General features: G+C 37.3%; 1 protein-coding gene and 1 pseudogene across 2 annotated transcripts; one reads left to right on the top strand and one right to left on the bottom strand.

The window, feature by feature from the left end:
• Window positions 1-2061: 2061 nt before the first annotated feature.
• On the bottom strand, window positions 2062-7078 carry LOC103982733 (alcohol dehydrogenase-like 6). 2 transcript variants are annotated; one of them, XM_018825110.2, is made up of 11 exons: window positions 6920-7078; window positions 6673-6809; window positions 6550-6596; window positions 6136-6458; window positions 4656-4738; window positions 4483-4558; window positions 4354-4415; window positions 3221-3316; window positions 2985-3146; window positions 2679-2817; window positions 2062-2436 (listed from the first exon to the last, which is right to left on the bottom strand). In XM_018825110.2, exons 1-10 carry the CDS (start codon window positions 6960-6962, stop codon window positions 2701-2703), a joined length of 1146 nt encoding a protein of 381 aa, XP_018680655.2. In that variant the 5' UTR covers window positions 6963-7078; the 3' UTR covers window positions 2062-2436; window positions 2679-2700. The 2 variants fall into 2 exon arrangements, with proteins under 2 accessions (XP_018680655.2, XP_009398007.2); XM_009399732.3 differs by having other exon boundaries at window positions 2062-2433.
• LOC103983437 (uncharacterized) lies at window positions 7008-11535 on the top strand (annotated as a pseudogene).
• The last annotated feature ends 296 nt before the right edge of the window (window positions 11536-11831 follow it).

Raw genomic sequence — 11831 nt, 5'->3', positions numbered from 1 at the left:
TCTCTGTGGAAATTATTCTCCACGTACTCCTCCTTTGCATGTATCTTCTCTCCTCTGATGCCATGACTCCTGAATCAAACCCCAGAAGATAAATCTACTTATGGTTTGCTCGGCCTTCCCCCTTCCCCTTCTTGCTTGAAGGACTTGATGCTTTACGCACCTCAAGGCTTTAAGCACTGCATTCTCAGCCTGCAGTAGTGAAGGTAATCATTTTAAGCTTGCCGATTAATAGTACAAACCCAACTATGTACGAGAAGTTAGCAGTAATTAATGGCTCTATCGTTTTCTTTTTGATGTTCTTGGAGATAAGAATGAATAGATCTAAACGATCAGTATATATACGCATCAGTGTGTGAAGATATCAGATTACCACGCAGCTAGCGACCAACACCGGCAGGGAACAACAAAAGCCGTGCCTGAGAGTGCAATCTAGTCCTATGATATGCCCTTGAACAGTGATGGGAGGCATTAGGGTAGGTCAATGAAAGGTAGCAACAAAGAGCAAAGAGGAAGACAGTCATATCCTCCTACCATCCTGCAATGAATAGATCTATATAATCAATATATATAGGCATTAGTCTTGATCACAACCGGTACATGACTCTATCACTTCGACAAGTGGTGACTGATACCGGCCCGGATCACGAAATGCCATGGCCGAGAGGGGAATCCGGACTTCTGATGCCCTTAACGTTGATGGGAGGCATCAGGGCACATCAATCGATTAGCAACAAAGAACAAAGAGGAACACAGTACTCATATCCTCCACAGCATCTGTATCATGATACAACTGCAGGATGTCATGGTAATTCCCAAGAGAATCTTGTCCAAGTGAACATCGGATCATATCATCTCCAAGTGCATTTTGATCTCGTTAAACAAGGTGATGATTTTTCTTTCTTTTTTTTGTTGTTGCAAATGATAAAATAAATAGTGAATACAAGATTTGATCCTAATACTTTTTGAAGATGAAGATCTTAATAGCCGCTTATTTTTTGAAAATAATAATAATAATAATAATAATAATAATGATATATTATTATAATTTTTAGAATTTATATATATGCCTTCTTCCATCTAACGAAACAAAAGAAAAGTAGAAAAAAAAAGGCTAAAGGCTCCTTTGCTTTGATTTCAATTACATGACTAAAGTTAAAATTTAATGTTTTTGATGGGGAGGGCACAACTAATTAGAAGTTTTTTTATCGAAAGAAACTGGACCGATTTTAATCCCCTCAACCCATTTCCCCCATATTATTATTTTCCAACCTGGCATGCAGATCAAGTGCCACATCAGCATTTTTTTTTTAAATGGTACAGGTGGCGTGTCAGGAATAGCAGTTGCCTTATTTATAGGTGGCTTTGTCAGCACAAACAGGTGGCTCATTAATGTCGGGACTCAACTACTTGCGATCCCCCGGAGACACTTCATGTCGCTGCGATAAAAGAAGTGACAGCTGTCTTGCCACAGAAAGGTACAGCAGCGTCGAAATCGTCCTATGGTGACTTAGGCCACGACTGCTTATTGCTCACCACTGATATCCAGTTCACTTATTGCTCACCCGTGACAGCCATGTCAGGTTGTCGTAATTTTTACGTGACCAATCAGCTTAAGAGCCCCATTCGAGGGCTAATTAGTCGTTAACTGTTGTCAGTATTTTATCAATAAAAATATAAAAATAAATAATAAAAAATAATTTTAATATTTCAATTAATAATAACGAATAATACTGTTGAAAGTCGTTTTGAATCTATATCAATGCTAACATAATTACATCGATGCAATGACAAAAAGATCACTCGATATATATATCTACAACTCCTTCGCGACTTGACAAATATATTGGTGTTGACACAAATGATGGTGATTGCCACAACATCCACGACAAGATGATGATTGCCTCACTACCAACCTATTGGATGGATTGCTTGACCTCAAGTTGAGGTGATCAAAGCTCCTATTGCTCCTCTTGTTGGCGTGTTAATTTCAACATGGATATATAAAAAAGAGAGATCAAAGACTTGTTAGAGGAGAAACTACGATTATCGTCAATCAGGAAGGAAAGTAAAGTCTTCTCTTAGAATAGGGAATAGAGAAGCAATACACGCAGTCTTATCTTGGAGCAGAGAATAGAGAAGCGAGACCAAAACCCACTCCTTTAACTAAAGAATGTGGAATTCACGGGAAATAAAAGGAAGAATCAATGAGAAACATGTGGAGGGCTTTCATCTCCTTTGCACCATTCTCTGATGTACTTGCCAGCAACACAGAGCACATACAAGATGAGGATGGACATCGATAGTCAACAGAGCTTAATCTACTGGTAGCTCAGAAGCTGTGTTTTCATAAACAATCTAAAAAAATTTACCAGAACTAAATCCACTGTGAAAGGCAGCAATTATTTCCCATTCCAGATTGGAGATAGGCATTACCTGCTTAATTTACAAATGACAAAACCAAGAGGCAGAATCAGGTTATGAGGATAATTTGAAGGGGAATCATTGAATAATGTTGCAACAAGAGAGATTTTTTACCAGACAAGAACAACTCCAAGTAGAAAAGAGAAATATGATGAACAACAAGATGACTAGTTCATCATCATATGAATCACACAGATCGATGACTTCGAGTTATTGGAAAATTAAAACAAATGGATACCTAAAGGATTGAGACATACCTGCATACTATCATACCGACAATTACTTTGGCATGTGAATCACACAACGCAAGCATTTCCCTTCTCTCATCAGGCTGAATGCCTCATTAATATTTGCAAACGTTATATCATGTGTAACAAGTTCGTCCAATTGGATTTCCTGTAGTAAGTTATTTTAGCAACAAATTCAAACAATGAACACTTGCTACCAAAACTTTTAGAAGAAAAACAATGCCAAAGAAACTACCTTGGTAAAAGAAACATGTTAACAACTAGTAAGATAACTTTGCTACCGAAACTTTTCCTTAAATGATATTAGAAACTTACGCCTTTCATATATTTGTCGACTAATGATGGAAGCTCAGACTTCGGTTTCCATCCTCCAAATAAAGAACCCTTCAAAGTTCTTCCCATGAGAAGAAAAGCATAATGAGTTGAAACCACAGGGTTGGTTTTTGGTACACCTAGAGTCACAGTCATTCCCCAACCCTGTAAGTTAAAACATGTCAAACATTTACAGCACAGAACATGTGTAACTTCAGACAATAAAGGATGAGAATTACATCACAGCATGATTGTAAGGCTGTTGATACTATACTAGTGTCGCCAACACATTCAAAAGAATAATCTGCCCCTCCATCAGTGATCTGTTTAATAACCTGAAAAAAAAAACAACATGGCTGTCAATGAATTCCCATTAACCTATCTCAGAATTATCTAAATCTGGGGTATTAAGGTACATATTGTTAGTATCAAATATTAGGTAGTCAAAAGCAAACAGGACACCTATGTTACTAAGACAGTTAAATGCCATCAAGAATGTTATGCAGGAACTGTTTAGTAGTTGAAGTCAAGAGATTTAGTGGCTTCACTGCATGTTCCTCTGTGCAGTTCGACCTCTTTGAACTTTTGCATAAGTAGGAGCCTAATGCACTGGCCATCTTTTTCTTATATATTAAATCCATAATCAAAAGAATAATAATGAATTTTTTTAATAAACCATACAAAATCAGATCTCTTTACCAAATAATACACACAAATAAACAAAACGAACTTCTTTTGCCAGATACATGGAAAGAAGACTTTTCATACGATTACGTCATATCTTAACTTAAGGATGCTATTATGATTGAGGCTCAAAATCAAGCAGTGACAGATAACTAACCGAATATATATATATATATATATATATATATATATATATATATATATATATATATATATATATATATATATATATATATATATATAATATTTACTAAATATACGGTATAACTAAATAGTTTACTTAAAAGATTTTCCTAGCACTGCAAAGTTCTGGTAATGAGAGGATATTTTTGGGTTCTGTAAAGTAAATATCAGAGACCGTCAACCACTTTAATATTGGAGAGAGCTAAATGACTTTTAGAGAACTATGATTAGGCACCAGGGGCAAAATAAAATAGTATGGATATCTAAGTTCCAGCTGGCTCATATGGTCTCTTTGTTTATTTTTCTACTTCCTTTCACTCACTTCAAACAACTCTTTATGTTTCTATTTCCTTGTCATTTGATCATCTTTCTGCACCTTTATCAGTTGCAGTCATCATCAGAGAGTTCTTTCCATTCTTGGAAACAGATCAATGCATTAGCTGTATGATGAATCTGTATTCCTTTACAGAATCTGCAAATTTGTCACTTAGCTTGCAGATGATACCTGCTGAATAGGCTCTTTGCACTCATCCGGATTGATATATTCGGTTACACCAAAAGCCTTTCCTGCACCAAGAACAGAAGACATTTAACAACTGCAAGCAATACATTACAGCCAGCAGCCATATAATACCTTTTTCATATTTTTCTGGATTTATGTCCACTCCGATTATCCGAGAAGCCCCTCTTGATTTGGCAGCTTGTGCTACCTGATGAAGGATGATATAATTGAATGCATTTGACTCGGAAAAGACTAATGTATTTGACAAGTCCAGAGACCAGTGCTGAATCTGTCATGGGACTTACTGAAAGGCCAACAGTGCCAAGACCAAAAATTACTACAGTTGAACCTTTTGATATATCAGCAACATTCCAAGCAGCTCCGATGCCTAAAATGTAATTATAGTTCAAATGACATCAAAATCAATTGGACGGAATTAGTATCAGCAAGATGAGACTCAGTAGTGACCAGAGAAAAAAACCATAAGCATTCATCATGACAACGAATGGACACATAAAAGAAAAAGACAAAAATGATATTCATATGATACATTGACTAATGGACGGAATCAGTATGAGCAAGATGAGACTCAGTAGTGACCAGAGAAAAAAACCATAAGCATTCATCATGACAATGAATGGACACACAAAAAAGGAAAAGACAAAAAATGATATTCATATGATACACTGACTAAAATATTAATTACAATTTACAGATGCAATTTCCAGATCAAGATTTTCTAAACGATGACAACTCATGTGAGAGAAATTATATGGGTCATGCGCAAAAAAGTTCCCAAGAAATCAGACAATTCTTGGCTATAATCAATAACTAATGATACTAAAAGCACAAGTAGTTGGATTTAAACTGAGATTAAATTTAAGACCTTTTTCAGCTTTTCTATATCATCATTTCCTTTACTCTGCTTTAGATTAAAAAGAGTCCTTTGCATCAGCTTTCTTTTAGCCAAATTTATAGTCTGTATAAGGTTCCATTGGTTTTAAGGGTCAGCAAGTCAGGTTTTGATTTAGTTATAAGTGACCTCAAGTGGTATCACTCAGACTGATGAGCTATTTCACTATTTCTGTCCATGTGACTGTTCATTTGCCACACTGGCACAGGCCTATGAGTGGCATGACCCAGAAGAGGTAAAGAAAGAGAAATGAAAAGGACATAAGAAGAGAAAAGCTTTTACCTGACATCCTAAACGAAATTTGTAAAAACTTAGTGCCTATTGAAAAGGAGAGCATTTGTGCCAATATCAGCACCCTAGTTCTTCTAGAGCAGTAATTTCTTTTCCTTTTTCTGCTTGCTTGAACAACCATCTATTAATTTGTTTTCTTTTAATCAGCAATAAAACCTTACAGTTTCCTGAATAAAATGGTACTGGTTCTAGCCAATTTTCACATCTTCTAGTGTATATTTTTGAAGCTGGCATCCAATGTTTATATGTGGGTATCTGTATTGATACATATCATTCAGATCTATTTTATCTCTTTAATTTATGACACAGGGTTCCACTAGCTTGCATAAACTGGTCTAAAGAAGAATGAACTGTGTTAAGTTAATGGTCATGCTAATGAAAACATTGTTGGTTTGTGAATCTTGCGACATGACATAGTGGAAAGATTTCAATAAAGGGAACAATTAGGCAGATTTAATGCAACCAAATCTTTCTATCAATTCAATATACAGCATCCGTGTTTTAGATTAGGTGTGACAATGAGAATATCACAGATGCAAAAGAAGCCACAAGAAGAAACAGCACGGGATGCCGGAGTTTACCTGCAGCCACGCCGCAACTAAGAAGGCATGCCCTATCCATCCTCACGCTGGGGCTAATCTTGACAGCACAACCAGAGTGCACCACCGTGTACTCGCTGAAGCTCGACACGGCGCAGTAATGGTAAATAGGCCTCCCGTTCACCCGGAACCGAGTCTTCTGGTCGCTGTGCATGACGCCCCTCCTCTCTAACCCCAGCTTCTGGCACATGTTACTCTTCCCAGACGTGCAGTGTTTGCAGCTCTGGCATTCTCCGATGAACACCGTGAGCACATGATCCCCCACCTTGAACTCCGTCACGCCCTCTCCTACACTCTCCACAATCCTGCCCAAGTTAAGCGTTCACAACCTAACATCACATCGTGCGATTCATGGTTGCTGAGCGAATAGGACTGAGATTGAGAGAGAATACGAACCCGGAAGCCTCGTGGCCGAAGATGCGAGGGAAAAGATCGGGCTGCGCCTGCAACCGGCACAAGCAAGAACATGAGCAGTGCTCGGAAGACACACACGAAGAACGATCGGGTGGATTTACCGACCTGAGATTGCCACTGGGTGAGGTCGCTGCGGCAGAGGGAAGTGCAGGCCACCTTCACGCGGATCTCCGACGCCTTCGGCGGGTCGACCTCCACCTCCTCCAACACCAGTGGTTGCTCTGGTCCCCATGCCACCGCAGCTGACAATCCAAAGACCAGAACAGAGGAATCAAGGAAAAGGCGAGCGATCAAAGCGACAGAGGGGCGATCGAAGGCGTTTCGAAAGCATATTATCACGATGATGTTGAACCTTTGCAGGTGATGACGCCAGCAGATTTGATCGAGGAGGACATTCTCGCAGCTTGGAGAGTTCTCACCGAACCCAAAGGCTTGTCCCGATGAAGTCAAAGCTGGATCGTTTAAAGAGAGTCCCAAAGCTCGTTGCGGGGACGGTGAAGTGAGGGGGTTGGTGAGTAGGTGAGGGGCGGTAGGTGACGGAGCGAAATTGGACCCGGACCCGGACCCGGACCCGGATCCGGATCACATCATTAGAATTGCGGGTCGGGTCTGGATTCAGGAGAAGGCCCTCGATCTCGTGGAGTTCACTGGGACCGTGACCCAAGCCATCCCCGGCCCCAAGGTCGGACCGAGCAAACTTCCGTGCCTTCTCGCGGCGCCTCTGGCGTGGATGGGCTTGTCTTTCGTAATTGGCTCTGTGAAGGCCCTGAGGAAGTTCACTTCGCCTAGAGCACAGCGCAAGAGTTTGGTACGCCTCTGTTCTTGCATTCCTTTTGATTCAGGAACCTTTTGGCTTGTGTTTCCCTTGCATTGTTTCAATCAGGTGTTTTATTGCAGGTAAATAAGAACGTTTTCTTGTTAAAATCGATAGATGAGTTGTTTCTGAAGGGCAAGGATGAAGTAAACAACTCCGCTCTCAAAGATCTTATGCAAAAGGTACTTGCTATAGGTTTTTGCCTCTGTTTGATCAGATATACCTTGATGGTTATTTGCGGGAGTTAATTATCTGCTTAGATTACAGGGAGGTTAACTAGACAATATGATTGGATAGTTGAGAAAATTTTATCAGTGAAAGGCTTCAATTGATACCGATGGTTTGAGGCAGATAGCAATAAAATTTGCTGAGATATTTTTATACATGCAACCTACCCGGGCCGATAGTATTAATGTAGTTGCAGAAAGCGACTACGTTAATGTTGCCAGGTTGTATGTTGGCAATTGACTCGAGGAATCAGTACAATCGCTTTTGATCCTTTTCCCTTGTGTAACATGTATTTTTCGTTGTGTAATATGCTTTAAACCTTTCCTATCTAAATGTATGGCTTTTGTTCTTTGTTATATTACAATACATTCACAAAAATGAGAGATTCATCATATCTTGGATCTTCTTCCATTCAAATTAAGAAATTTTTGTCTATTTTATTGTGCCTTTATTGTTGTCAAACCATTGTTGTGGCAATGAGGTATGTTAAATATGATGCAGAATCAAGCATGATCATGTTTTCTAATGCCAATTAAGAATCCTTGCTGAAGTTTCTAATAGACAGGAAAACATGGAGTTATTTTCCATGTAATAACCATAAATCTTGTAATAGAATCTTCTGAATTCAGTGTTGCAACCAGGTCTCATTTGTCATGGTATCTAAGTATTTAGAGGATTTTGAGATTTAAGTCAAATTTCGCTGTTGCAGATCAGTAGCTTCTATTAAATTTTCAGAAGGAAATATGTTCAAAACACTAATTGTTGTTCAAGGGAATCATTGTAGATGCTAGATTAAGTGAAAATTTTTGATCAAGAATGCTATAGCCTTTAAATTTACTCCACTTTTCTCTTCTTCTTGAGTAAACGTGGTTTCTTCAATATATTTTCTTCCATGTGATGAACTAAGGACTATCTTTTAACATTCCTTCATGAATGAAAACACAAGCATCACTAGGAAAAGGTGTAAATTAAACCCAAGTGCTGTATTATAAGAGAATTCGATAAATAAAATCAAAACCATTCTTGGGAAGCAGTTAAACCTCCTACTAAGTTTTCAAATCTTGCTTCAGTGATGAAAATCTACTTAAGTGCAGCTATCAATTCACTAGAAATAACAACCAAAAGGAAAACTGTTTTTTACTATCTATATTAAGTTCTCCGATCTCACTTCAGTGATAAAATTTGGCACCTGAATACAGTAGACCAATGAAGAAGACACCTAGACCCATTTTTAATACTCCATGATACATCAAACAAGAGACAACTCACTGTTGGTTTTGATAATTGAGATATTTATGCATTTAGAATGATGTACATCTACATCAAAACAATTAATCCTGTACATCTCAGAGAAAAATTTACATTTTTTACTGTATATTTCTAAAATTCAATAATTTTTTAGTTTTCAAATTTCTATAGGATCTAACAGTAAAGTTGCCACTTTGCTGATCAATTATTTCAGCGCGCTGTTTAGTGTACATGAGGCCTTTTATTATGTGACCACATCTCTTCTACTGTACTTGTCAATGTGATTGGTAATGTAAAAGAAAAATAAAATGCTTTAGCAGATCATTTTCTTGAGTATGGTTTATCAAGTATGTAAAGTTTTGGATCATTGAAAGTTATTAAGTCCCCTTTATATCTGTATTCAGACGGGTTTCAGCATGGAAGATATTTTAAGAAAGTACATTTGATATGCTTTGAATGAAAAGCCCTTCAACACTGACCTGGTTGTGGATCTCATACATCTTAGAAAATCATCACTGTTGGAAGATGCTCAAGTTGCAGAAATTTTAAATGAGGTCTCAAGGCGAACTGTTAAAGATAAAGGTGCTGTTACTACCTTAGTTCTTCTTTTGTGTGATTGTACCTGTATTGTTTCCTACTTGGTAGTGTTACCCTCTTGAAGGATGCTTCCTATGGCAACTTCCTGAAATTTGGGTAACTTCGTACTGCACTATTCATTGTTCTGTACTTTCTTTGTGTTTACTTGTTTTTTTTCCTTTGCAACTTGATCTTTTATTTCCTTTTTTTAAACCCTTTAAGAGTAAATAGGCAAGTTGGAATTCTTTAATCTTGCTATACTAACAAATAATATGGTGATAAATATGATCGACAATTCTGACATCTTTGTTGCAAATACCCAAACTTGGGTTTCATGCTGAATTCCTTCTATCATTTATCACATGATGAATTATGTGACTATTTGGTTACACATTCTGATGAATTATGGTAGAGGTCATAACAACATAGTAACTGGTTTTATATTTGTTTTCTTTGGAATTCCAAATAAATTATAGATATTTGTTTGTAGTCTTTCAAGCATAGATTATGGTGCCCTGATGTATTCTGTTTTACTTACCATACTTGTAATGAACAAACAAAAGTTCTTGCTGCTACCTGTGCTGGTATGTAGAATGTGGACTAATACTCATGCCAGTACATGGCACAATAATAACCGTGTCAGACCCCTATTCATACAATGCCAAAAGCCAGTTAGTATGGCATGTAACATGGCACCCAAGTCCATGATTTCGATTACTTAACCATAGACAATTTCAATCAGAACTAAATTGGGAAGTCCTTACTGTAGGCTATCCAACTCTCTTCTGTTCACCTATTAGGTTGAGCGATATATAATCTTTAACAGTCCTAGTTCTCTTTGTTTGACTGTGTTGATATGTAGTTTATTTTATGGTTAATTTAATGTCTTGTAGGCATATATATCTCTATTTAGGTAGGTAAAATAATAACAGAGACATGCATCAATTTGAGTGTAAAACCTTTCTTAATATTTGGTTTTAATATTTAATTCTGTTAATGTGCTATTATCATAGTGCAAAATGCATCTATGAGGAAATCCCATGGAGTCGTAAAACTTATTTAACTAGCAAAAGAAGACTTTCTTTATGTTCTCAAATTTCAGTTATCCATGTTTATCCCTTCCAGGGCCTGTCGTAATGGACCTATCAGGTTTCACAGAGAATGGTTTCAAGTGAAAGCTCGCTGTTCAAGCATTATTTGGGAAAATTTTCTATCTGTCTGAGGTTCGTTACTCATGAATATAATAGTGTGTTTGAGAATATCAAATTTCTCATCTGACCTAAAGGGGAAAAATTCTCAAACGTCTTTTACATTTACTTTTAATATATGAAATTGGTCATTTTTTATTTTCTTTTTCTCGCATCTTTTACATTCTTCGGTTTCTTCCAATTTGTGAGTTAGTCTTACCTCTGTTGTTTAATAAGTCCGTATTGGCCTTAACTGACGACTCACATGGATTCTTGCTAGAAACCTCAAGCACAAATTGATTTTCTTTTGTATGGTTTTAGTATACCGGTTTACCAGTACTAAAAAGCTATGCTAACCTAAGCTGGTACCTAAATTTGCACCTTTGTCCAGCTTCCAGAGTTCTGCTCAAGAGACAGCTCACTTATTGTTAAGGAAATATTTGGTGTTACAGAGTATGGCTACTTCCCACATGCATATATGTGTTCCACTTCATTCACTTTCAAATTTTTTGACATTATTTTGCTCCTTGCAGCGATGATGCAGACACTCTTCGCATGCACACACTTTCTGAGATTGATGACGTTGAATCAATGAAGAAGATGGTTGATGATTCTGTTTTGGAAGGTCACAGTGAAGAGTCACCATCTACTGCTTGAAGTATAAAAACAAGGCACCTGAAGTTTATGAAACTAGGACAGGACAGTTGCGCAACTTTTGCTTGATATAGCTGTTATCATTTCCTAGATAAACCTGTTTTGGGCATCCAAAAGAACATCTTGATGGTAAATAGGCAAAAAATGAAATAGAAAGATCCAAGAGATGAAATTTTGTAGTGTGATATCTTAGCTTTTCAGTACAAATTTACAATAGACATGCCTGTTGTACCAATAAATTTTCTCAAAGGAAGATGAGATGAGGCCAATTGTGGATCCATCAAGTGTTAATTCTGCATATATCTGCTCCATCAAGTGTTCTCTTAAAATTGCTCAAAGAATGATAAGAGGAAGCTTCTTCTTGATGATTGGAGTGTTTATCTGCAGACATCTGCTTAACTGTTGCCATTTCTTGTCTTCTAATTCTTTTTTGTTTTTTTGTTCCATCCCAAATCACAATTGCTGTTTGTTTTATCTTTTGATTCATCATTTTAAGGTTTTAAAAGCCAATCCGATGTTGATTTCAGTAATTTATCGATCTGTATCATCCATATCAT

The sequence above is a fragment of the Musa acuminata genome, chromosome BXJ1-4, assembly GCF_036884655.1.
Source record: "Musa acuminata AAA Group cultivar baxijiao chromosome BXJ1-4, Cavendish_Baxijiao_AAA, whole genome shotgun sequence".
Taxonomy (NCBI): domain Eukaryota; kingdom Viridiplantae; phylum Streptophyta; class Magnoliopsida; order Zingiberales; family Musaceae; genus Musa; species Musa acuminata.
This window is presented reverse-complemented; position numbering and strand designations above follow the sequence as displayed.

Coding starts and splice junctions, on each gene's coding strand:
- LOC103982733 (XM_018825110.2), bottom strand. CDS start 6,962: ATGTCCTCCTCGATCAAATCTGCTGGCGTCATCACCTGCAAAG. Junction 4,416..4,482: donor TCCAGAAAAATATGAAAAAG/GTATTATATGGC, acceptor TTCTTGGTGCAG/GAAAGGCTTTTGGTGTAACC. Junction 2,818..2,984: donor TCGACAAATATATGAAAGGC/GTAAGTTTCTAA, acceptor AACTTACTACAG/GAAATCCAATTGGACGAACT.